Here is a 27,128-nt window from a genome sequence, read left to right as displayed (position 1 = left end):
CCTGGAGGTTGATTCTGCCTAGGGAAGCGCTATGCCTGTGACTCACTCACCAGAGGAGTTCAAAGCAGCCAGGTGACAGGAGGTATCTGGGATTCCAGGCTTCAGGGTGATTTGCTCATTCTGCTCTGATTAATTTATTCTTCATTCCAGTTCTGGAACTCAGAGTTCTTAACCTGTTTTGTACCATGGTCCCCTTAGCAGCCTAGTACAATCATGACTACAGAGTAATGCTATAAATGCATAGAATAAAATACATAGGGTCATGAAAGCCACTGATTACATCGAGTGCAGTGATGACAACGTGAAAGGCACATTTGTGGTATGGTAGTGTATGCATGCTTCCCTACTGACACATCAGTTGCAAGGTCAGGGGTGGGGTCTAATGATACCCCAAGTGGGAAGCCAAGGTGAGCACAGGTAATAATTCCACAATGTGACGTGGACACAACCGTGACTTGTGCCAATGGCAGGCTCACAGGCACTGTGATTTACTGCCCACGATCATGCCCACAAGAGATACCAACTTTGAGTTACAAGTTAGTGAAGATAAAAATGTATTTTTTTCATTTAGGTTATGCAGTCTCATTTTAGCTGGAATTTATAAATTATTTGGAAACTGGAAGGAAACCTTATGAGCACTCCATTCAGTTTTTCCTACACTTGCACATAAACACGCAAAGCGCTTTCTTTCTTCCTTCCTTTTTTTGAGCAAAGATCTCACTATGTATCCCTGGCTGGCCTCAAATTCTCCACCCTCTTGCCTCAACCTCTTGCGTGCTGTGCCCACACCTGGGATTACAGGCTTGTGATATCATGCCCAGCATTCATTGAGCTTTTCAAAAACTTGGATGTTTTGTCAACCCTTCCAGGAAAGACCCAAGAATACTCCCACGATTTCTTAGTGCAACCAGTGCTCTAATGAGACCCTAGAGGCCAGATGACATGGATGCAATCTTTTAATGGAAAGGGGGTTCCCCTGTCCCAAGTGCGGGCTCCCCTTAGCTCAGCAGGATCCCAGAGAATGTGTTTGTGTTTCTTTTTTGCAAGTTATCTGGCTAGTGCCTTTGCTGTGTGCTTTGCAGTTACATTGAAGGTGCTAGCTGTCCTCCTTTGGCAAGTCTGCGGCTCCCAGACCCTTCTGTGCTGGGGCTTTTGTGGACAGACTGCAGTCCCCCAGCTAAAGTCTGGCAACCCAGCACAGCTTCTCCCTGCCGTCCCCAGGTGGCTTCTGGGGGCCCAGGTGAAGTGTTGATTGGACTGCCTTAGGAGTTTCAGGGAGTGAAAGTGGCTGCCTGGGACCCTAGGCGCCAGGTGTTTACCCAGAAATTGTGCTAATCCCGCTAATTCCTGTGATTTGTGCAGACTCTTGGCTCTGTCTCCTGCTTTCCTCTCCTGAACGAGTGGGAAGGGGAAGGCAGCAGCTGAGCTGTGGAAGGTGTAGGCAGAGTATGGGAAGCACTGCCTGCACACTTCACCACATCAGTTCCATCCTCCAGCCCTCAACCCCAGGGGGTATCTAGATATCAGGTGCTTCTGGGTGCACAGCTCCTCCCCTAGCTCTGGGATCAGGAGGAAGGAATCCCTTCCTTCTTAGTGCATGCCATGTGCCCTAATCCTGTCGTGGCTGTACTTTAGGGCCTCAGTGACCTTCCCGAAAAGGACTGGACTGGAGACCTGCCCTCCAGCTTTGGCTTCCTCTTCCCCAAGATCGGGGATGACATCCACTCTGCCACTTAGCACAGTGGGATGCCATATGAGACTGCAGCTGCTGCTGGATATTTGTGGGTTTGGGCTGTTAAAACAGAATCCCAGAGACCAGGCAACACGTGAAAGTTTATTTCTCACTGTTCTAGAGGCTAGGAATCCAAGGTTGAGATTCCAGCAGACTTGTTATCTCCTGAGGCCTTTTGCTCATAGGTGGAGCTGCCACCTGCATCCTTACCAGGCAGAGGGAGCAAAAGGGCTCCACTGGGCCTCTTTTGCACAAGCATGAATGGCATTCATGGGGCAGATGACTCGTGACTTAATCACCTCCAAAGGCCCCACTTCTTAGTGCTAACACCATGAGGGTCAGATTTTGGCAGAGGAGTTTGGGAGGCACACACATTCAGATCATAGCGTGCTATTAACAGAATCATTCATGGTGCCAACTCTTCTGGCCCATCTTCTTATGTCCCTAAACAGAAGTCCTCACAGTCTCTGTTCCCTCCTCCTGATGTCCCAGCACTAAAGTCTGGGGGTTCTGAGTTGTTGGGCCTCAGTTCCCCCACCTGTGTTTGTAGAGGATGCCTCCCAGGAGGCTGGCCTCCTCTTTCTGGAGCTGGGCCTTGGTTACCTAGACCAAGGCTGGGATTTGGTCATATGCTCTGTCCCTGGGGGTGCCTCAAATCCTCTAGTAGTTTCTGGTCCACAGAGATCCAAACCCCAAATCAGAGGCCTGGCTTTCTGTGCTTGTCTTCACCCCTTGGCAAGGGAACCAAACACCTGCTCAGGTGGGTCTAGGGACTGAGGTATACAAGGTCTAGCCTTGACTTGCTGGAGGTCACAGTTAAGTAGTGAGCCAGGTGGGCATGTGGCAGATGTGAGCAGGCTGTAAGGTGTCAGGAGTGGGGGGCTGTCCAAATCCCAGGCAAAGACATGCAATTCATTGGGGATGTGTATATGGGAAGAGCTCCCGCTGGCCTAGCCTGCTCCCAACCTAGCTCAGCACGAGGCATGAAGCTAATTGCCAATGAAGAATCGAAAAAGTGTAGACCAGGTACAGTGGTCATGTCTGTAATCCTGGCTCCTTGGGAGGGGGAGACTGGGAGAATCATGGTACAAGGCCAGTCCAAGCAATAAGTGTTTGAGACCCTCATCTCTACCCATAGACAGGTGCACACCTGTCATTGTAGCTAAGTGGGAAGCATAAATAGGAGGAATACAGTCCAGGCTGACCTGGGCATAAATGTGAAGACTTATCTGAAAAATAACTAAAGCAAAAAGGGCTGGGAGCATGCCTGCCTAGCAAGTGTGAGGTCATGAGTTCTAATCCCAATACCACCATACATACACAAAAAAGAATCAAAGTGAAGAGTTAGTGAACTAATGAACAGATGCATTGCCACAAACTCTTCCCATCCCATCAGCTCATAGACAGAGGCTGCCTATGACCACAGTGCAGCCCAGACAGAGCTTTGGCATTTGTCCAGCTGTTGGCGAGGGCTTCCCATCTACCAGTCTTTCCACCTTGATGTGGCATGGGGACAGAGATCATGCCTAGTCCTGCTCTGGAGCCCCCTGGGTTCCTGGCACAGCACTTCCAATCGCTGCAGGGCTCAACTGTCAGTTACCTGAGTGCCTGCCAAGGAGTTCTGGGAAAAATCCCTTTGCACTTTGGGGTCCTTTCTCAAGGGACAGCACACTGTGGAGCACTGGAGTCTAGCTGTGGGACCAGAAAGTGTGGGTTCAAGGTGTAGCACAGCCACATCTAAGGAATGTGTCTTTGGGAGTGTTACTCAACCTCTCAGAGCGTTGGTTTCCTCCTATATAAAATGTTTTGAGGATTAAATGAGCTCACCCTATAAAATGCTTGGTATCAGTAAATGCTTTGCTAGAGGTGTGCTGTTTCAGCTATCATTTTGATTTTGGTCCTATTTCTAAATCCAAGGTCTGTTTCAAAGTTGTGCACTTTCCCTCACCTGACCCTGTTGGAGGAAAACCCAGGCTGTCCACAAAATTACTTGTGTTTAAAGCACTGTGATTTCTCAGCTGAAAAGTTTCACTCCTCTTGTTCTTTGACAGGCACCCTTGAGCAGCTACACCCCAGTTATCAGTTGCTTACCTGGAGGTAAAGATGAGGATAATACAGGGTGTTGGGCAAGGACAATCTGACTGCTGAGGAGCTCATGGGCCATGGACAGGCAGGGGAGGGGGCTCCCTGGAGGAGGTGGCATCAGAGAGGCAGAGTATAGGAGTTTGTCAAATGCAGAAAGGCTGGGGTGTGGTACAGCATCCACCTAGCAAATGTGAGGCCTTGAGTTCAAACTCTAGTACTGCCCCCTACACCCCCAAAAAGAAAGGCTGATGGGTTTCCTTTGGGTAGCATGGCTCTTGTATAGGGGAAAAGTCAGCCACACCTGGCTTGCAGGTGTACATAGCCAGGAGGGCTCAACAGGGCTGTGGCCAGGGGAGGATGTGGTGAGTCTTGGTTTTGAGGCAATTGCCTGGCTGCAGAGTTGAGGATGACCTGGGTAGGGGAAGGGACAAGGGACACGAAAGGTGCCTGGCATAGAGCAGTCACCTGGGAGAGGCACTGCTGGTGAGGCATTCTGGAGCAGAGTGATTACAGCCCACTTAGATGTGACCTCATGGGGGAGGAGAGAGAGAGAGAGAGAGAATGACCCAAGGGAGCAGCTCAGGTGGCTGTGTGGGGTGGTGCCCGTGGCCAGGCTAAGGGAAGTGGGCTGGGCTAGGCTGCATTGCTAGTGGCCAGTCTGGGGAACACAGTTTAAAAATGGCTTAAAATAACAGACAGTGCAGGCTGGTGGAGTGGCTCAGGTGGTAAGAGTGCCTGCCTAGCAAGCCAGGCCCTGAGTTCAAACCTCAGTGCCACAAAAAAAAAAAAAAAAAAAAAAAGCAGACAGTGAAATCCCATAACTCATTTAAACTGTCAAGGAGATTCTCTCTCTGCCCCTTCTGCCTCAGTTTCATGGTGTTTCTGGGCAGGAAGCTTTGAAAGATTATGGAAAAGGGACAGGCTGGTGCAAAAGCCAGAAGCAGCTGGGGCTGTTGTCTGTCCTTCTTAATCTCACCCTGTTCTTGTATTTCTGCATTTCTACTTGAAAGATGTGGGACTATTGTGTGGATTTAAAAAATAAAACATTTTAAATCTAGCCAAAGTGATCTCCTGATTTCTGCCCTGGAATCTGTTCCTCCTTGCTGTGCTCCATCATGATAAATGGCTCCACCATTCATTCATCCTGGTGCTCAATGAAAAACAAGTCACCTTGGACATCAGCTTCTAAAAACACTTGTCTTTTGAATTCTATTCTGTAATATTTGATACAAATACTGTAGTAGCAGTGTCTGCAAGCAGTGAAGCATCCAGCATGCATGGGACCAGTGGTCAGCTGGAGACCTGTGCCTTGTATCCCACTTGGCGGGATTGTTCTTCTTCCCGCCCCACCCAACATCAACCTACAGCGAGGTCTTTTGGAGCCACCTTCAAAACATGTCCACCTTTCACGACCTCCACAGCCACCACCCTGCCCAAGACCACTTCTTATGCCCTGCTTCTTATGCATGGTAGAGTAATCCTTTCCACTGTGGTCACGTCTCATTCCTCCTCTGCTCAAAATCCTCCAATGCCCACACCACTTACACCTGACTGTGGGCTCTCTCACACCTTCCATGGTCCCCCCACTGGTCCCCAACTCAGAGCTAGGGCCCCACTCTTCCCACCTGGCTACTCTGTCTCCCATCCATGCACTGAAATCAAATAGGCCTTTACTTCCCTCCTATCTGTCTCCCAAGTAATGCCTGATGCACAAAAGGGCTTAAAAATACGTCAACTGAGTGCAGGTGAATCAGTAAATGATGAAATTTTGTGGAATGAATGGTGAATGAATGAATGAACATCCAAATGAATAAATGAAGGCTGGATTCTGGTTAACAGGGAGGCCACAGGGAAGCTAGCACCTGTCTTGGAGGACCTCTGGGTTGTTGTAATTACTTTGTTTTCATTTTCCCTTCGATTTGTTCTGATTTCCTTTTTCATGATGGTTCTTTCTGCTGCCTGACACTCCCATCAATTAGAACTTGTTGCTTGGATTTTTAAAAAATCTGGATAAAAGACAATGAAAATGCTCGGCTGTTGTCCATGTGATAGTTAGTAGACCAGATAAATCTCACAGTGGATAATTCTCAAAATTAATTAAACCCTCCCTCACAATCTTTAGAGAGTGAGAATGAAGTTGGTTGCTGTAGAGGCGAGTGGTGGTGCGAATCTGGGTTGGGGCTTCCTGGCTGTTTGGGTGCAGAGTTGGTGAATGTCTTTGTTGTCTCCACCAGGGTTGCCCCCCAGGACTATGAGCGACTGAGATGGAGATGTCTGCCCCAGCCACTGCTGTGGAGAAGAAAGAAGCCAAGAGTGGGACCCTGGAGGGCAGCGGATTCCCCGATCCGAGTAAAAAGGCCTGTCCTCTTGCTGTGGCTGCAGCAGCTGCTGTCGCTGCCCAAGGAGGTACTTTGTGTTTTGCACACTTGGCAAGCAGGCAGGGGTGTTTTTCATTAACCCGTTAGGATTTAATGAGAGTGCTGGCCCCTGTCATTAGGGAGGCACGCGGGCTTTATGGAGGGTGGCAAGGAGGGCGCCCCGCTTTCTGGAATCCCAGGCGTTGTGACCATCACCTGCAGGTTTTCTTGGAGGTCTGGACACCCCAAACCTTGGGGACTGGGCCATCCCAGATCCCGGGTGGGTGCGACTGAGCATGTGCTGGGGGAAGGGAGGAGAAGAGGCAGGCTGTGCGGCTGCCTGGGGTGTGTTCAGCTGGCACATGTGAGATGTGTCCAGAGAATTTCTTGCCTCTTGCCCACTGAAGACTATTTCGGAGAGTAATTGTCCCCTGATGCCTTCTGGCTGTAATTAGAGGGTCAGGTATGGAATTTAGTGTCTTAGGTGAATTTCTGGCCAACTAAATTATAACAGAAGGGGCCCTACATGAGCCGCAGCCTCTCATTTCACTGCCCCAAAGAGAAATGCTCTCTGGTTTCCACTGGTCGTGCCAGCTTCCCGGTGGGAGAGTTTGGCGGGAAGGCAAGACCTCCCCTTGTGACTGTGCCGTCCATCTGGAGGCCATGGAGCTATTTCTGTCCCTGAGGAATGGAGAGACTGGGATTTCTTTTCATTCCCGTCTTATTCAAGTGCATTTAGTCATGCCCTGCTGCTCTTACTGCGCAAGCAGAGCTCGGCGAGAGCGAGGGAAGGAAGGAATATGCTGTCGCTCACACTTTGTTGTGTGCACAATCGTGGGGTCTTGTTAGAGTGTAGACCCTGACCCTGCGGCTCAGTTTGCGTGTTTCCCTCCAGTGCTGAGCTGACGCTATGCTGATGGTGTGTTGCTGGTCCTTGAGTCACGGGCTGCGTAACTCGGGCCGAAGACCCTCAGCTCAGGGTGTAGGAATCACGCTTCTAGGAGTGGATCTGAGCACCTCCAGGTGGTTGTTCGTACATTTGTTTTCATTTCCCTCTGACAAGTTGGAAGTCATTATTGGTTTGTTGGCCCAAGCCTAAGAGAGGGAGATCTGCGGTCAACATTTGGCCTCCTGACCTTGGCAGGGGCTCTCCAGTGCCTCAGCCTATGGGAAGGGGCCACCAGGGGCTGGGGATGGAGGCAGAGCTCTTAGATGGTGTGGGAGTTACTGAAGCCCAGGTGGCCCCCATACACAGGGAAGGAGGAGTCCTGGCCACATAGCTCTTCTTCCCTGGCCTGTGATCGTACCTCAAGTTGTCCTTGTGCCTGATTCTCTCAGGCCAGAAGCCCCTGGGAGTCTGGTCTCAGTGGTGGCCTGCCCTGACGGATCCTCGTGGGCCTGGCCTCCTTTTCCAAAGTGTGACTCACTGGCCAGTTGGTTGGTTGGTTGCTGCAGCAGGGAACAGACTTAGGCAGTAGTTAGATAGTAATTAGGATGTAATTGGGGGGAAAGCCCTGTAACACCAGATCTGGTTGTCACTGTTGGGATATTAACCACAAGTGCTTGAGGGATTTTCCACAGGGGTCCCAAAGCATGGAGCAGAGCAGCTCCGGGGAAGCAGCCACGCCCAACTCTGCCCACCCCACAGACACTCTGTCCTCTTGTACCTGACTCTGGGGAACTTGGCTGATGAGGGTCAACACAGGGTGAATTCGATCCATGTTTGCAGGTGGTTTGCTGGCTTCGCAGCTGCTCAGGCTAGGTGCGTGCATGGCTGGGGAGCCACAGGGACCCCAGAGTGCCCGTCTCCCCCAATGCTCATTTCCCTGAACAGCTTATCTAAGAGGGGCCCTCTGCGATCTGGGGAAGATCAGTTGTTTTTGCATTGGGCAAAGCAGGCAGGGTCTCCAGTGTGGGTGGGCCCTGGTGGCTACACTTAGGTTTGGGTCAGGAATCCAATGATGCAGCCCATATGGCGCTGCCAGGGCCTGGCTTTCCTGATCTGAGTTGTGAGCGAATTCGACAGATGTTATCCATAGTCCTTAAGATCTCAGGCCTCAGTCTTCTGTAAACCTTCCTGAATGGAAGCAGAAGTGCTGTGAGCAAGACCCCCACTGCTTGATACTGGAGTCCCAAGAAATTCCAGAGCTGCTGACTGGGGTCTGCTTGCAGCAGGAGCATGCCCTGTCAGTGAGGTGAGTATATGGAAGCAGGTGGCTGGCCTGGCTTCCCTCAGGGGTGGGGACACTGTGGGCCTGTTGGCGGTTCAGTGCTGGCTGTGCCTGCCAGGTGGGCACTGAGGGTTTCTTGCAAACCAGAGCAGTGAGGGGGAGGAAGTGTGGGAGTGGTGGGGAGCAGGGCCAAGGAGGGCAGCATGTTCAATCAGCAGCATTTGCTCCAATCCCGAGGAGTCAGGCACTTAGCCCGCAGGCACAGGGCTGTGACTGGACAGAAGTGAGGAGGGGCCACACAAAGGTCTGGCAGAGGGACCATGCTATGTGTTCATGCTGGGCTGCGGGACAGGTGTGGGGAGCTGGTCTGGGACAGTTGGGACAGGAATGGGACTGAGCTGATCCCTGAAAGCTGAACAGGTGACCATCACACATCTGGCTCCTTTGGAGTCCATTTGAATCCATCAAAACCTTGACACTGTTCCCATGGTCTGCCCCATGACAGACAACAGCCTGGTTGGAAGGGACAGTTTGCATAAGCCTAGTGTTTCCTGGAGAGATGGGGAGGGTGGGTCCTGCCTGGGGGTGGCAGGGACACTGAGATAAGGAAAGGACAGTCATGACAAGGGCTGAATCCTACAACTGCCAATGACTGTAAGATGTCCTGATGCAGGTGATGCCTTGTATTCCAGGCTGTCCAAACTCCCCTGACCCCACGTCACTAGTTCCTATATGTTCTCAGTTGGCTCTGACAGGAGGCACACCTTTGGGGTGAAAGATTTATTTCCACATTACTTCTATCTGTGAAAAATTGGAACTATTCATTGATTGGGAATTATTAATCAAATTGTGCCGTGTTCGGAATGGGACACTCAGAATCGGATGAAAATATTTATCGCAAGCTGGGCATAGTGGTGTACACTTGTAATCTCAGCTACTTGGGAGGTGGAGGTAGGAGGAGGCCAGTCTGGGGAAAGTTAGCACAAGACTCTATCCAAAAAACAAATGAAAAACAAAAGGACTGGGGGCCTGGCTCAAGAGGTAGAGCCTGAGTTCAATTCCCAGTACTGCAAAAACAAACAAAAAGAAAAGGAAAAGGAAATTGTTTATCAAGACTCCATGAGAACTTGAGGTGGGTGATCGTGCTTATGTTCAGGATGCAGCTGACAGAGTACCGCTAATAATGGGAAAGAATGGGAAGGTGCCCAGTGGGGAGGCGGAGTTCCCGTGGCAAAGTGTGCAGAGCCTCAACTTCAATACCTTTTGTTTGTAGGTGAGACAGAGGCCCAGATGGGAATGGGACATGCCTAAGGCCCCATATGCTTCAGTAGCGAACTGGGCTCGGGGCTCCTGCCTCTCACATGGGGACCCCTCTGAAAATAAGCAAACGGTATTTATTTGCACATGATCTATCATATCACCCTGCATATTTAAATCATCTCTGGGTTATTTATAATACTACATAAGATGACAATGCTTTTCAAACAGTTGTCATAGACACGTCCGGTACAGAATGAAACCCCTCCCAGCATATTTGTCCCTCCATTGGCTGAATCTGCAGCCTGAACCCTTGTGTATGGAGAGCTGACTGTGTTTGCTCTTAGATCATTACTTCAGATTGTTTGGAAGAGTCTGGAGTTATAATTTGGCTCCTCTAGGCTGGGGTAAATATGAGCCTTGGAAAGTCCTCCCATGTGTCACCCTTCCTCATCTGTCCCAGGGCTGGCAGTGCCTGCTGTTTTGCAGACACCGAGTTCTTTGGGGTGTGGGGCCATGGCGTATCATCAAAGTTCCCTGGCTCCACTAGCTCGGCTGCTTGACTTCCGTAGGAGTCCATGAGGCTAGATCTGGTTGGGGCTTGGGTTGTCCATCACTTTCCTCCCTGAGCGTCAGAAACCCCTTTGCAGCGCAGGGTGGGGTGGGGCGGGGCGCTGAGAAAGCACTCTGCTGCAGTCTGGTTCATCCCATCGTCTGGCAGACGCCGGGTGGCTCTTTCCCAGCCTCTTCAGCTGTTGTGCTGACACTTTGGAGGCCGTAAATCTTTAAAAACGCATTTTGGCCCAGAGCCCTCCATCCCCACCCCCGTAAGTTTTAAAATGGTGTAATTTTAAAGGCAATTTGATTCAGATGTTTCTCATTGCTTTACACTAAAACCTTCCCAAAGCTACGGGCTTTCTTTCCAAAAATGTTTCTGAACCTCTTTGTGTGTCTCAGCTGAGCACTGAGGACCAGTCCACTCTAAGCCTTGGGGACAACCTTGAAACCCCAAACTGCATTTTGCTCATGAATGTTGCTTGACTTCTGAAATCCAGTGGCCACTTGGGCTTTGGAAACCCTGGGAAGTGCGTACGATGGCCAGTGCCCGGTTGTGACACTGAGTGTTCACCTGTGCCAGGCAAGTTAGTCTTCCCAGTGTGGCTCCCCAGCAGCAGCATCATCCCCGGAGGAAAGGTTAGAAATGCTAATTCTTTTTCTGGGGTGGGGGACATCCTGGGAGGGGAAGCCAGGACCTGTGTGTGGTAAGCACCTGTAGTACCACTGAGCTACGTCTCTCTAGCCCCTGGGAATGCTAATAACTCTTGGGGTCAGATTGGAACCTATGGGGTGAGGCCCACCAACTGTGTTTGAGCAGACCGTCTGGGATATTCCAATACACTCTTCTTCTTCTTTTCTTTCCCTTTCTTTTTTTCTGCATTGCTGGGTATGAAACTCAGGTCCTCATGCATGCTAGGCAAGCATTCTGCCACTGAGCCACACCCCCAGCCCTCGTGCACTCTGAAGTTGGAGAAGCACTTGTTCTGACTACATGAGGCAGGAAGAGTCTTTCCATATGTGAAGCAGGAGCTACCCACAGAGCTGCTCTGCAGAGATTACAGGAGCTTACCAATGGCTCACACAGACACTGAATGAACAGGAGCTGCTAATACTGCCTGTCCTTCAGGCAGTGTAGGCTAGGAGCAAGAAGCAGCCCAGACTACAGAGCCAGACTACCTAGTCAAGTCCCAGTTCTACTGATCTCAGCAGGTCTGTGCCTCAGTTTTCTCATCTATAAAATGGACGTGACAATAGACTCTATTGCCAGTGTGCTGAGATAGTACTTGAGTTAGTAACTGGAGCATGCGTTGGGCATAGTCAGTGCCATGCCTTTGCTGTATTAACCACCATTCTTCTTACCAGTTCCCTTTTCTGGGGCTGCAGGCTCTGCCTGACTTAGATATCTCCCTTTCACTGGTTCCCTCACCCACCGACCCACTGAGACTGGACTGCTGGTGGGAAGCCCAGGTTTCTCTTGCCTTCCTACTCAAGACAGTGACAGGAGCCCTGTGCTTGAAGTGAGACCCAGCTCTGGTCCTGTTTTGTTGTGCTGGCCAGAGTGGGAGATGACACAGCCATCTCCACCATACACTGGAAGATATAACCAGACCCACGGTAGCTGAAGCTATAGAAGCCTGGGAATCTCATGAGGCCACCATACTAAATGTCACCGGCCCCAGGCCGGGCCTGGACACAGACATGTGCATTTTAGCAGGCTTCCTGGGAAACTGGGTGCAACGAGCCCAAGGCATGGATTGGATCTGCACCTAGCGCTGCGCGGTTTCTCATGGATCATTGTGGATTTAAAATAACACAGAGTTGGGCAGACCTCTGAAGTCGTTTTTGTTATAGAAGATGCTTTGGCGAGCAAATTGTTTGAATTCTTTCATTTCACAGATGTGGAAACTGTGGTCCAGAGACAGAAAGTGCAAATGGTCACTTGGATACATCACTGGGCTTGGAAGCCAAATCCCTAGGAGCTTCCCATCTGGTGGGACACTGCTGTCCCCTAGCCCAGCCCCCCCCAACTTTCCAAATTGACAGTGTTTGTGTGGAGAACATTTCTCTGACGTTTGGTGCTGTCACAACTCATTTTAGCATTTCTTAAAGCTTGGTAAAAATACAGCCTCATTAGTTTGTCAGAGAATAGTTTACTATTAGTACATTCTGGGGTTTATCATTTTAGTCATGTTTAACACGGTTGTACCAGGCATGCACTATTAAATCTGGCTTATTTTACATTCCTGTCTGGGATTATTTATTTGGAACAATTTCCACCCTATCAAAAGACACAGCTAATGCTGTGTTTTAATGTGTTATTTACACACAAAATAACCTATTTACAACTCAGCATGCGCCGGAGGGAGAATGGATGGGCCCCAGTTCCCTGCGTTCTGTTATATCGGGGTTTAACAATCTGGGTTGCTAATAGAACCATTTATCATTGGTGGGGAGGAGGGGGTGGATAATTTATTTTATGTTTGTGGCCAGGTCTCACCGCCTCTGATCTCGGGAGCCTTTTGATGATAATGAAGTCAAGCCTGGCGTTCACGGTAGATTCGGGGATGCCCCGATGCCCAAAGCAGCCCAAGTGCCTTTGGGTTCTCTGTTCATCTTACAGATGATTTGGATGTGGACCAGAGATGTGGTGATGATGGAGACCCTGACTCTGCCCTCTCGGGCTTTCCTGTTAGAGGTGACACGCAGGACAAGGTGACGAATCCTGTCTTCATAGGGGAAGCAGCATTTGAGGTGGGCCTTAGAGACATGGCTTTCCTCAGGTAGAAAGAGGAAAGGGTGGGTGGCCCTTGAAAAGGGCCCAGCAGAGCAGCCCCTTGGGAGCTTGGGGAGCCTGGGGGAAGCCAGTGGGCTCCTGAGACTCCAGGGTGGGTGGGGCCTGGAGGATGAGGCCTTCTATTTGCCCTGGTATGAGGCCCAAGGCTAGTGGGGACTCCCAGGCATGTGCATGGCCGCTTGCCTTGCAGGCTGGGGTCCTGGGAACTCCTCGGGGTCCCTTTTTGAGTGGATGCTGTGGGGTAAGAGTGGAAAGCACTCCATCTGTAGCAATGTTCACCCAAGGGGACAAGTGGCTGGGAGCAATATTAAAAATGCAGAGCCATAGTCCTTGTCCCTAAGAGCTTGTGGTATCCCATGGAGAGACCAGAACCCCAGTCACCATGGCAATCTCGGTGTTGCCTGCCACATGGTCCAGGAAAATGCCAGGAAGGGTTGGGACCTGAGCAGGACCCTGGTGACGCCACTGCCCACTACCTTGAGCCCTTCTGCCCCCAGCCAGTGTCCTGTGGGAGGATGGCACATGCTCAGGTCAGTGGCTGAGGAGGGGTCACCAAAGAAGGCTTTGCCAAGGGTGGCAGAACTTAGGGCAGACCTCAGAGTGACCAACTCAGGGCAGCCAGCACTTAGTCTGGGCACTAAGACTCGGGGTTGGGTAGATGAGGTTTGAACCCTTGCCATGCCCATCCCAATTGTGTGTCCTTTGCTGATTGATTGTTCTTGTCCTACACATGGGCGAAGTTCTACTCTTGGAGAGCCAGGATCTCCAATGTTGAGTGTGAATGGTTAGCTCTCACTAGCCTGTGGCAGGTGTTCCACAGATGGCAGCTGCTGCTCCTAGCGTTACTACTGCTCTTTCTGTCTTTCTGTCAGTATTAATCCAAGAACTATTTCCTGAGAGTAACAATAGGTTACCAACAAATATTAGCAAGTGAATGAAGGAGCTGAGTCTTCACAGTGAGTAGCATTTTACCGTGATGTGCAGGAGGCCATGGCATTCTAGCCTGAGGAACAGCGTGAGCAAAAGTCCTGGGGTTCGAGGGTGGTGCAGAGTGGCTGGGATAGCAGTGCCAAGTGTGGAGTGCTGGTAATTCAAGCTCACTCCTAGCAAGAGGCTCCCTCTGCACCCTGGGCCTGGCACAAGCTCACGTTGGGTCACATCTGGTGCCTCCTCCTGGGATCAATAAGTCCTCCAGCTGCTCATGGTCACATGTGGATATTGACTGCTCAGCTGGGTTCTGTGTGTGCATGATTAACCTGGACCTGTCCCCCAACAGTGTCTGGCTATGGTCAGGTGCCAGCCTCTGCTTCTGCGTAGGAAGGAGGGAGGTGGCCACAAGGCTCTGTCCTAGACAGCTGTCCTCAGCTCTTTCCCTGTGAATGTGTCCCCTTGGGCCTGGCACCCTGGCACCCTGGCACCCAGAGCCAGGCCTCTGGGCAGAGTCCAGAGGCTCCTGCTGCCTGAATTTCCCTCCTGCTTTCGGTGGCAATTTTTATTTTTCATTTGGTGGCATTGAAGTTTGAACTCAGGACCTCACTCTTGGAAGCTAGTCACCCTTATCACTTGAACCACTCTGCCAGCCCTTTTTTTTGATGGAATTTTTTCAAGAGAGGGTTTCCTGAACTATTTGCCTGGGGCTGGCTTTGAACCATGATCCTCCTAATCTCTGCCTCTTGAGTAGCTAGGATTACAGACATGAGCCACTGGTGCCTGGCCCAGTGGTGATGGCGATGTTTGAGAGGAGGTTTGGGGTTTGGTGTGAGGCCGGGCACCACTGCCAGCTTTGCACCTGCTCCATTCTCTGCCCCTCTAGACAGGAAGAATTGTCCACAAGAGCCCTCATATAGGGCAGGGGGCTTTGTCACTGAGTGGTGCGTCGCCTGAGAACTTAACTCCACCACTGAGTGTTCACTGGTCAACCTTACCTTGATTTCTGCCTTCGTACAGAGGCCTTTCGTCCTTCCCCCCCGCCCTGTCACCTCTCGCCATGACCCCTGGATCTGGGTGACCTCTGGGCACTGGAGGGCCTGGGCTGGGAGCGCAGACCTGGGAGACAGGGGAGAGGGAAGCAAGTATGGCTGGTGACGCACTTTACTGAGTTGTGAGGCTCCTTGCAGGTGGAAACCTTTGTCCTATATCTAGTTCCCAGACTGGGAGGTTTCCATATGGGTCACATCCATCCACGCTGCATTGGTGACAAGGAAAGCAGGCAGCTCCACTTAGAACCAGAAGGTGTGAGTGCCCACCCAGACCCTGGGCAGGAGGCCACAGTGCCTCCTCTGTTCAGGGCCGTGGTCTGACACACAGGCCATGGGGCTGCAGCTGCTATTGTCACTGGATCATGGCACCACCTGCTGAAGATGATACAACTCTGGTTGTATCACTATTGGCCAGAGCAGAGCAGAACTTTTCAGCTTAATGAAGCTTATAGCAATGCCCATCCACCACACTTCCAGCTTGCCCAATTCTGGGCTGGCTGTGGGAGGAAGGACCCAGCTCTGCTTTCCTAAGTAAACACCCAAGACAACAGAAAACCTCCTTCATGAAAGAACTTGTGCATGAATGTTTATAGCAACATTTTCATAATAGCTCCCCAATGGAAACAATACAAACATCTACAAGCTAGTGACTAGATAAAGAAAGGATGCGGTACAGTGGAATATTGCTGGACCATAGAAGGGGTGAAGTCCTGAAAATGCTACATGCAGATGAGCCCTGAAAACACTATGCTAGGTGAAAGAAGGCAGGCACAAAAAGACAAAGATTGTAAGAGTCCCTTTATAGTAACCATCTTGAATAGACAAATTCAGAGAGACAGAAAGTAGATTAGTGGGCACCAAGGGCTGGTGGAAGAAGGGGATGGGGAATGATTGCTACTAGTTTGGGGTTTCTTTTGGGATTGATGAAAATATCCTGTAATTAGATAGTGGTGATGGTTGCAGAGTCCTCTGAATACACTAGGAACCACTGAATTGTAGACTTTAAAATGGTACAGTTTATGGTATGTGAATTATAACTCAGTTTGAAAAAGATGGTAGAGGTGAAGGAAGAAAGGATGGGAAGGAAGAGAAAGGAAGTGGGGGAAGAAGGGTGGCTGTTCATGCTTGCTGCGATCTGGACCTGGCTCTTCCCTCCCCCACGTCTCCCTCGTGGGTCTCAGGCTGTGTGTAGCATCGCTGGCCCTCAGGTGGGCGGGCCTTGGCCAATGAACAGCTCCCCAGCCAATTCTGTGGGCTCAGACTCAGAAGCATTGGAGGGGGAGGTGTTTAATGGCAAAGTAAATAATCACACTCGGCGTGAGTTTGGAGAAAGCTGAGAAAACCACTTTAGAAAGAGTGCCTCCCCGGCCCCCAGCTAATGCCAGCCCTGCCCTAACTCAGGGTAACTGGTCATAGGTGTCAGAGATCGGCAGCACTGGGGTCGGGTGGGGGCTGAGGGCTGATGAGCTTGGGTGCATGGTGCTGTTGCCGGGAGGCGTCAGGGTCAGGGCCTGCTTGGCTGCCTTGCTGCCCTCAGCTGGGGAGGGCCCAGCAGAGCAAAGACATGTAGTGAGAAGCTTCTGAGCTTCTGAGTGGGAGAGGCTCAGGGGTGCCTTGTCCACAGAGCCTCAGCGAGGGCGCTTCCTCAGGCCATCCAGCGAGACCCATGGGACCCCTGACACAGCACTGTCACCAGGAGTGACATTAGAGCCTCACTGGGATTCCCAGCTACAGAGTATCCAGCGCAGAGGGCCAGAACCAGGCTGACCGTACCTCCCAGAAAGCCATATCACCAGGCAGGGTTGGCATGGAAAGAAAGGTCTCTGGCACTCTGGCTCTCTGGTGAACCCAGCCACCCGTGGACCAGGAGTCAGTCCCTTCCCTTCACCGTCTCCCTCTCTCTACCTGGTGGCCACATCCTGTCTTCAGTTAGGCTCAGCTGGTGGCCCTTCTCTTTTATCCACAGCCCTGAGGCCAGGCAGGCAGCAGCGTGAGGAATCCTGACAGGGATACGGGCTGGTGTGGGTACAAGAAGACAGCAGGACCTTGGCCTGAAAAGACAGCTCCTCTCTGGTAGAAACCAAGCCACCTGATGGAAGCCTGCTCAGACTCTGGGCTATGTGGAGCTTTGCCATAACTGGGAAGGCCAGGCTGGATGGGCTTGAGGACCAGCTGAGCACAGGGCTGCAGGAGGCTCCTGGGGTGCTGTGCTCCTCTCCATGCAGGCAACACCTCCTCACTGGGCAAGAGCTGCTTCAGGTGAATGTGGCCTGGTGCCATAGGCTCAGGCAGAGGAGGTCTCATTCCAGGAGATTCCAGGAGAAGAACTGGGGCTTCCACCAGCTGGGCCCTGCACCCCAGGCCATGCAGGATCCCATGGGTCCCTTACCCAGCCCTGAGATGTGAGAAGGACTGTGCATAAAAGGGTGGCCTTCTGTGATGCTAGACAGGCCACATACAAGTGGTTGTCTCATTACTGCCAGAGGGCAGCAGAGGCAGGGCACTCAGAGGGGCTGGACACTTACAGACCCTGGCCAGTGCCTGATGAGTCAGAGGATCAGCTCTTCAGAAACAGCGAGGACCCTGGTCACTTGTTCCTGGGCCTCATCCTTTGGGCTGACCTGATGGTTTTCCTTAGAGTGATACAAGTGTTTCCTCAAGTGACCTGAACAGGGCAATTTGGAACAAACACAGCCTAACTTCACCTTGAATAACAGAAGGAGCAGGAAGTTTTCTTCTCAAAAACTAATTCAATTCTCACTGGGAAACAATGTGCCTGGACCTGGGCTTCTTCATTCTCAGCTGCCTATGAGGAAAGCCAACACACTCCCTGGGAAGAGTCAGATAAGAGTGCTTCAGAGAGGAAATGCCAGGAAGTTCCAGGGTGGCTAAGATGGGTTCCTTGAGGAATGAGTGTTAGGCTTTGAGGATGGCAGGGATGAGCAGAGCTTGGAGGGGCCACTGGCACACTGAGGGCAGGACAGAGCACCTGCCTGAGCAGAGGCCCTGTACAAGGGACAGGGGCCGAGGAGCAGTTGTGTGCTATGAGCAGCAGCTATGCGGAGCCTTGAATGCCTTGAAGAAAATTTAGACTAGAGGTCGTAGGGAGTCATTGAAGTGCTTTGAGCAATGGCAGGACATTCTTTTTGCGGGTCAACTAGAAGAATTCTGCACTCACAGTGAAATCGAGACATTGCTCTTCCTTTTTTCCTCCTTCCCTCTCTCCCACCCTACTTATTTTCCTTCTTTGCACAAGTGCTTATTGAGGGCATACTGTGCACTAGGAAGTGTTGTAGATACCAGGTGCAGCTGGGACCACACTTCTGGAAGTTGGGAGACACAGGCAAGCACACAAATCCACATGGAGAAGAGTGTGACACGGGTCTGGCAGAGTGGCAGGGCTGGGGACTGACAGCACAGCTGTCCCCTGTCCCTGAGGAAGGAGAGCATTTCCCAGGACTGTCCCAGCCACTGCCTTACAAATGTGCCTGCCAGGCACTGAAAAGCAATTCCTCCACCAGTTTGAAGCAGAAACTCACCTTGGCCAGCTGAATCCTCAAGAGCTGCCTCAGGTTGTACACAGCCTGTCCCTGCACTGCTTGGGGTATTGGGGTTCACTAGAAGCAGCTAAAGGTGACCCCTGTGGGAGCAGATGGCCTGAGTTCTCTGTCCATTGTGGGACTGGGCCAGGTCTTTGGTGTCTTGGACTCTCACATAGGTGGGATTGTGACCTCCCTCATGTGACTGTGATCAAGACATCCCACAGGGCCGTCCTCACAGGAGCTGCAGAGGGGTTGGCCACAGTACCACTGCGGGGTCCTCAGGCCCTTCTCTGTCTCCACGAACTTTCTCAGCTCTCTCCTATCCTCTGAAACCCTGGGAAGTCCTGGAGGAGCCCATGGTTACCAGGGAAGTCACCTTTCCTAGTTCTTCAGGCTGTTGGGGCCCTTCCTCCTGACATGCAAGTCCTGTCCTCACTGGTCCTAAAGCTTTACTTTCTGGGCCACGCTGTTCGGGTCTCTGCGTCTCTGTCTGGCCTGCTGAGCCCTGCCTAGGAGTCCTTCCTGTCACACATGGGAGAAGGAATGTCAGTGAAGGTGCTGTCCTCTCTCCTTTCTGTGTCCCACCAGGCCCTGATGAAAGTTGGGACTCCTGGCTGTGTCATGGAGACTTTATCCAGTGGGAGATGAGCTCTGAGCTGGAGTGGAAGGCACAGTCCTCGGATCCCCTGGGCACCGTGAGGTCTCGGTGCCCAAGACAGACAGCATTAGTGCTTCAAGCCTCACTCACTTGGGGAAATGTCCTGCAGGGCTGTGGGTGGTCGACCATGTTTTCTGTGTATGTATCCCCAGTCCCCAGGGAGCGATCAGAAGGTTCCAGGAACTGAAAACACAAAACCAAAGCAAAAAATCCCAGAGTAAGTGTTTCCCTGTGCTGTGCTTCTAGGAGTTTCGTTGCTCTGGGGCTGGGAGGAGGGCAAGGCCTTTGAAAGTTCTTCTCAGAGGGGGTGGAGTGGGTGCCATGTGGACACATGGTCCATTTGTTCTTGAGCACCAACATCCCAGAATCATCCCGGCTGACTATAGCAGAACAGCCTTGTCCCCTTAGCTGGCTGCGTCTTGTAGGGGGTGCCAAACCTGAGGTCAGACTAAACTTGCCAGCTGGGCAGCTGCTGGGCAGATGGGCGTCATCTCACCAGTGTGCTAGACTGTCCTGTTGACGATGATGGGCTTGCACATATGGCTTGCCTGGCCTGGCATCCTGCTTGCCCTGCCAGACTGCCACCATCTCTTCTCTTTCTGTCCAGTCCCCAGGCTGCTGTCACCTGTGGACTATGGCATCCTGAGAAGCTTTCAGCTCAGTTGGGGAAGTTGACTTGGGGGAAAGATGCATTTTTGAAAGAAATAAATAAAGTCACTGGCTTGTTTTAGCTTAACTTTTAAAGAGCTTTTAAATGTGAAACCAACCAGGTGAGGGTGGCGGGGATATGTTGCAATGCTTTTCATGTAAACTGAAATGTAAGTTCTTTGAAGAAAAATGGGCTCTTCATTGTTTTCAAAAATGCTTTCCGTGTATCTTCCCTGCACAACCCCATTCAATCTTGGCTGCTGTACTTAGACAGAATGCACGAGGGCATTTATTTTGCCTGGGACAGAGAACAACCTGACAGCGCCCAGTGGGAAGATGCACCTCCCAGAATGCAGAGATGGCATCAAGTTCAAGTTCTCAGAAGCAGGTGCAAGATTTCAGTGTGGTTCACTGGAGGTGCAGGGAGGACAAGGGGAGGGAAGTGGCTGATAAGAGGCCCTCAGCAAGCCAGTTACCACCTGGCATGGTTGGAGCTGCCCACAGTGCTGGTTGAGGGCAGCTCTGGTGTGCCAGGCCTGTTGTACAGTTGGGTGAAGTGAGCTTTGGAGGAGGGAGAACTTTCACATAGCTAGCCAAGGGGGCTGGAGGCTGGAGTTAGCGTGTTTATGCACTGAACAGGTATGGGCTCCAGGATTTGGGGTTTAAGTGGAAACCCATGGCATCTACTATACAGAGATTGAGGTGCTAAGTGATTGTAGTCACTGGTTTCTAAGGGGCTAGGGGTCCTTTTCTGTGTTTCTTGAATGATGTCATTAAAGGTGAATTCAGGTGACTGCAGAATGTTCAGGTGTTATTCGGTGGCATCCTTCCCAGCAGGGAGTCAGAGCCCTGGTGTTGTCAGACACCTCCCTGGAATTCCTCCCTGGAATGAGCTTATGAGACTGTGTGAAGGGGACAGAGCCACAGAGGGGCCCGAGAGCCCCCAGAGGCCTGTGGTGCCTTCTTGGAGAAGAGGGTCTGTGTCCTGCCTCTCTGATGACTGTTGTGCCAGAAGAGCCCTGGACATAATGGGTCTCTCAGCTGGGCCTTTTGGGACAGGAGAGACCCCAGACTCTGAGCCCAAGGATGAGCCTGATTGATGATCACTCACTGAAAATATATACCGCGAGATGAGCATCATTGCGCTGGGGCGGCCCTCCCCGCTGCTGTAAAGATAAGTAACGGGCAGTTTCCAGGCCACTTAAACCCTTACCTTTGGGGCATTAGGGGGTCTCTGCAGACAGTAAGTCTTTATCAAGAAATGTTTACTCATCAAACGACACAGTGAGGCCTGGGAGGGAAAGAACCTCGGTCTTTTACGGCACCACATCTCTTCTGTAGCATGGGCCGCAAATCACCTGCCAGCCACCGACTGACCCCATTCAAAAGTTGGGGGGTAGGAGTGAGTGAGGTTTGAACATGTCTTGCTGTCTACTGGACAGCACCACCAGCCTTCCCATGCATGGAGGGACCTGCCCCAGAGATGGCTCAGCTGTCTGCTGTGGCTCCCAGGTACCAGGTGTCAAATCTGAGTCCTTGGGCACATGTGATCCCAGTTCACCTCTCTGGCTTTCTATTGATGCTTCTGCATCTTTCCACAGCTGTTCCCTCTTCCCACAATGTCCTCTGTTTTCCACCTCTGGCAGGGCTACCCAGTCACCCACCCCCATTGTCAGTGACAATGCAATCAGCAGGGCAGACTGCCGTGAGGGACACAGGGCAAGGTGATCGGAGGACTAGCCTCCTCCCCATTTGTGGGACAGTGGAGTGCCTGGAAGGCTGTGGATTCTGCATGTGGGATGGCACCAAAGTTGTTGAAATTCAGTGGGTTTGGCGATGGGGGCTCCTGTGTGAGATGGGGAGGACAGTTAGAGCTCATGTCTGCTTTCCCCACAAGCAATGAGGGACGCATGCTTTGGAAAAAGTGTCCACTGGGAGCCATTCTCATGCCCGGCCCAGAGGCTCCCATGAGAGCCGAAGAGGGGGCTCCGTCGCTCTACTCCTCAGAGTAGCAATGATATTCTGGGGACTGAGGGGCCACCTGAGGCCCCATACCTATGGTCCCCAAAGTTTGGTCCCTGGACTCCTGTGTGCTTCCAAAGATCTTTAGTTTACATGGGATATATCTATTAATATCCACCTTACTAGAAATTTAAAATGAGAAAATTTTAGAGTATTTTGTCTTTTAATTTATTTGAAAATAGCAATGATAGACCCACTATTTTTACGAGAAATAAGTATTTTTCAAAATACTTACGGGATTAACTTTTGTAAGTTTCTGGCTTAATGGAAGGCGCTGGATTCCCGTTCTCTTTCTGCATTCAGTAGTTTGTTGAAGTATGATCAACTAAGTGTAACTACTTTCTCTCTCTCTCTCTCTCTTTTTCTCTCTCTTCTCCCAGATTGAAGTGTATGAAGTTCCTGCATTACAGACATAGAACTAGTGAAGAGAGGGATATTTTAAGTCTTTTCAGCCAATTCCTGAGTTCTTCTTTGGTTCTCTGCCAGAATTTAGCACATGGTTGTGTCTTATATGTTAGTTTCCATGTGGGATCTGGAACAGGTCTAACACTCTCCAGTCTGTACTTTAACCTCCACTGTCACTCTTGCACTTTGGAAGGCTGCTGTTACCCATCGTATGCTGGACATCCGTCATGTGAAAACACGGGCTCTCCGAGTTGCATGTTTCCTAGCATGCAAAACACACAACTGCTCTGCACGCTAGAAAACAGTGGGAGACAGACAGAGGGAGAGGATGAGCAAGACAGGGCTGATGAAACATGAATGCTATTCATCCTGAAGTGCCTGAACATCGCCATTTCTACTGTGCTGACTCTAGCCTGGAACACCACAGGGAATGGCAGACAGTATGGCCAGGCTGCCTCAGTACAGAGACTCCCCGACCCATCCCTGGACTCTGTCTCAATCACTTCCCTGACCTTTCTCCTCATCACCTCCCCTGCCTCTCTTTCTATCACTTTCCTGGACTCTCTCCCCATGGCCTCCCTGGGCTCTCTCCAAGCCTGTGGTTCTCTCTTCCCTTTTCCTTCTTGGGCCCTTTGCTCTCGGTTTAAGGGACCCTAAGCCCATGTCTGTGCTTGGTAGAGCTCAGAGCTTCCTAAACCCCATCTGCAGAGAGATGGTGGGGAAAGCCAGAAAACTCCAGGGAACCCCAACCTCCATCCAGTAGGGTGGCGGTACTCCCTCAAGCCTGTGTGTGTGTGCTCACACACATCCCTCACTCAGTCTTGAGTCTGGTACCCTAACAAGCAGTGGAGAACCCTGAGGACTTTGTTCTGAGTCCAGGAAGCCAATTATTTCTGCCTCTTGTGAATCGGCCCTGGAAGGGGCCTGTAGGTGCCAGTGGCCCCAGCAGAGATCAATGAGGTATCTGACCTTTCCAACTGCCAGGGCCTAGTCTGCTGCACTTCGTACAAAGCCAAGGCCAGACCCCAGCATCAGCTGGATCCTTTAGTGTGGAGGCTGGGCATGGCAGGGAGGAAGCTGAGTCTTTACTGAAGGAGCAGCAGGGTCCCCGTCTCCCTCCAGCAGCCCCAGTCCAACACCAAACACTGAGTCTTCTGAGTTTATCTGAGCCTGCGGGTCTCTGCAGGGAATCTCCAGGGTCTCCCTCCAGGTCTTCTGCCCCCTCAAGACTCAAGGCTTCTTCCAGGCCGAATCCAATTAGCTGATTCTGTTTAGTTCAAAAAGCATTTAGGTGTTTATGGAAGGCCTACTGGTTAGCATGTTTGCCCAGGCTACCTGGCTATTAAGGGGTTTAGCCAGGATTTGAACTTGAGTCTATCTGTAACCTGTGTATAAGCGCTCTTTCCTTATGGCACTGTTGCCCTCTTACCTTCTGTCTGTGACCTGCTTATGTGCAGTGGTCACGACCCTCTGCCCTCCGTAACATGTGTTGGGAATCCTTTCTCACCGAAAAGTCACAGGGCGCTGAGAAAGGACCTAAAAGTGTCTTCCATTACACAGAGCCTCTGAGAAACAGACTTAGGGACTCTGGGGCTTCCCCTCTTTCTGGGTTCCTGGTGACAGTTGATAGAAAGACATGCTTCATTTTATTTTATTACTATTTTTTTTGTAGTACTGAGGCTTGAACTCTGGGCCTCCCACTTGCTAGGTAGACACTGTACAGTTGAGCCACTTCACCAGCCCTGTTTTGTGTTGGGTATTTTCGAGATAGGGTCTTGTGGACTCTCTGCCTGGAGTTGTCTTCAAACCTTGATCCTCCTGATCTCTGTCTCCTGAGTAGCTAGGATTACAGGCGTGAGCCACCAGTGCCTGGCTGCATGTTTTATTTTCTTCTTATTTTTTAGTGTTTTGTGGGTGCATGCATGTGAGTTTTGTCGGTGGTAGGAGTGAAACCCAGGTCGCAGGCATGTGAGCATGTGCTGGGCCACCGAGGTACACTCCAGCCTGAATGCTGCACTTTAGAGGTGGGTGACTGGCAGGCCAGGCTCTTTAAACACCCATAGTACTTTCAGAATGATGGGGTGCTAGGAATAGAAATTATATTTGTGATCTCCATCTGCCCCTCTTCTTTTTGTCAGTAGCTGAGAGTCAATGGCAGGCACAAACAATCCTGCGGCATGAGCTTTCTTCTCAAGAATAATCAATCCAAGGGACTTTGAGACAGGCATCCAGAGTGACTGCGTCCATCACTATACTCAGGTGATTCCTACCCTTCAAGTCCCCAGGGAGCTCGCCAGTCAGGAAGAAGGACTGATAAGCCAGGGGCAGCCTCTCCATGTGGTAAGAACTCCAAGGTAGGTCAGTTACAGATGCTTCTTGCCCCTTGTGGAAGAGAGGCAGGGAAGGCGTCTTGAAGTAGACATACGTGAGCTGGGTCTTGAGGGATGAATAGGAGTTCACTAGGCTGAAAGCGGGGCATAGAGAACAGCACATGAGCACAGGAGAGGGCTGGGGGCAGCTGGCTGGCTGTTTTGCCAGAGGACTCTTCCAATGGCCTCTGCTAAAGGTCTTGTCTTGGAAACACCGGGGTTGACAAAGGCTGGAAAGGTCCAGACTGATCTCTTTTGCCCTCCATCTGGTGTTCTCTTGGCTAGGTCTGAGTTTTCTCTGGCTCTCTTAGAATCCAGACAGTGGAGAGAGTGTGGGTTTGGGGACAGTTTCTCTCCCCTTGATCTGCCCCAGATTGCACATTCACATCTGATCTGAACTCTCAGTCTTGTGTTCATCTTGGCCGCATCACTGGCTCTCATCTGGAGGCCCTGTTAGGGGGACTGTGCACTTCCATCCTGGTTGGATGCTGGAGTTCCCTGGTAGCCCGAGAGGGTTAAATCATGAAGCCAGCTGGTAAGATTTAGTTCCCCTCCAGCAGACGTCAGAGGCTGATGCGGGAGGCAGACACAGAGGCAGGAGCAGGAGGGAGCTCCCTGGGCTGTCCCGGTGGGCGCCAGGCCTACGACCCCAGGTAGGCTGTGTGTGTGGGTGTTGTGGATGTGGTGGTGCTGTGGGGTGTGTGTGTGTGCGCATGTGTGGTTAGTGTGTGTGCACACATGTGTGTGCTTCTTTGGGAGAGTTCTTCTGTAGCAGCCAGAACTTCATGGAGATGGAAAGGCTGGAGAGGGGAGGAGTGCAGTGCATCTCTTCCCAGTGGGAGGGGACTGACTTTTCCTTAAACAAACTCTCAAGAGTCCCTACTACCAAGGGAGCCACAGGGACAGCCTGCCCTGCAGGGATGGGACTGAGGAGATGCCTGTCCCACTCCGGGGGGTATGCAGTCCTCAGAGGCCAGGGAGCAATTTGCCGAGGTGGCTTAAGTACATGTTTTCTCCATCTGTGACCAGGCGGCTTTTCAAAGGGGCTGCCATGTGCCGACTCAGAAGCTGGTGTGTGACCTCCCATGGTTTCATATGATTCGGCAGGACCCAGGCACCCCCTCCCTGGGGGGAAGAGGAAATGCATTTTCCATCCTAGAACCCCAAGCCTGACTGGCAGGCTGTTTTTCTCCTGCTAGCTGAGCCCTTGGTCACCAGTGTGTGACAGGGACAGTGTTTCCTGAGGGCCTCTGTGAGGGGGGGGGGTGACAGGTTGCAAAGGTACAGGTGCCAGGTTTAACTCTGTGTGTGTGTGTGTGTGTGTGTGTGTGTCCTGGTTTCCAGGATAGATTTTAGTAGGACCAGAGAAAGCATGGCGTGTAATGTGTTTTCCTCTTTTGACTGGATGTTGGGAAAAAAATGTCCAAATTAGGGATGGGCTGTGGCTTAGCTGAGCAGAACGATGAGGGAACTTCCACTGAGTGAGGAAGCAGCGACAGAGAAAGGAGTCTTAGCTTGGAGATGTTGTATGGTCGCCTTCTGGCTTGGATTGTCAACCCCTTGGTGGACTTAGAAACCAGCATATGGTATCTTACATGGAGGTGAGCCCATGCTAGGGACGCACACTGTCAGGGAGACACCTGGCTCACTCCCTCTTCCTCAGCCTTGCTCCTTTCTGACAAATGGAGGGAAAGGGCCTGTGTACGGGGAGGCTATCTGAGAGACTATGTATGGCATCTCAGAAAGACCTTTTTTTCTTCCTTCCCCCAGTCAGCCCTTTACAAGGTCTCCCACTCCTCTGCTGTGCCCCCAGAGGCAGGGACAATCCCACTTCACAGATGGGGATGCTGAGGCTCTTCCCTGTGAGGTGACCTGCCCAGGGACACTGGGCATGGGGTTGAGAGTCACACTGAGTCTCCCTAGGCTCAACCAGCCCTGTTCCCTGGGCTGACTACCACCTGCATAGCTATGGGAGTTCCCATCAACCTTTGATTCCATGGAGTGGGGAGTGAGGGGCTTGGGAAGTGGGCCATTCCTTGATTGGCTTTTCCTGTGTCCCACATCTCTGACTTGGAGACAAGGCCTCAGTGGCTAAGACCTAAGCAGTAGGCCGAGTTCATGTTCCCGCTCTGCCAGTGTCATGGCCATGAGGATTATTGCAGGGGTGAATGAAGTGCTGTCTGTGAGGCTCTTGCAACAGTGCCTGGTGGGCACAAACTCCCAGTATGTCACTGGGGTAAGAGCACCCTCTGCCATCCCTGGCCACCAGCAGTGTGCGGCCAGGGTCCTGCTCTGGATTGTGGGTGCTCAAGACAGCACATAGGAAGGGAGATGGCTGCAGCTCAAGGCAAAATGGTCTTTTTAGAAGCATGTCGGGAAATAGCTTGCTTGACCTTAGGACTGCAGAATCTTTTTGTACCCTGATTACCGCTCCTCGTGGGGGATCCTTGCAGGCACTGCCCCACAGTTAACACCAAGAAAGATGGTGCCGTCCCCTGCCCACCCCAGCACACAGCGGAAGCTCAGAAGGCCAGCAAATGGATGCACATCT

At 51.5% G+C, this 27,128-nt stretch overlaps 1 protein-coding gene across 2 annotated transcripts in view; it reads left to right on the top strand.

Moving 5' to 3' along the window:
- Positions 1–27,128, top strand: part of Gli2 (GLI family zinc finger 2) — a 218,606-nt gene that overhangs the window by 47,432 nt on the left and 144,046 nt on the right. The window contains exon 2 of one of the 2 annotated variants that reach the window (XM_020175357.2): positions 6,052–6,223. In XM_020175357.2, coding sequence (XP_020030946.2) covers positions 6,082–6,223 — 142 coding nt within the window. In that variant the 5' untranslated portion in view covers positions 6,052–6,081. Of the gene's footprint in view, positions 1–6,051; positions 6,224–12,956; positions 25,231–27,128 lie in introns of those variants that run through there. The other variant, XM_074070530.1, reaches the window with a different exon arrangement.

This window comes from Castor canadensis, chromosome 4 (genome assembly GCF_047511655.1).
Source record: "Castor canadensis chromosome 4, mCasCan1.hap1v2, whole genome shotgun sequence".
NCBI lineage: Eukaryota > Metazoa > Chordata > Mammalia > Rodentia > Castoridae > Castor > Castor canadensis.
The sequence above is the reverse complement of the archived record's forward strand: the minus strand, read 5'-3'. Positions and strand labels throughout refer to the sequence as shown.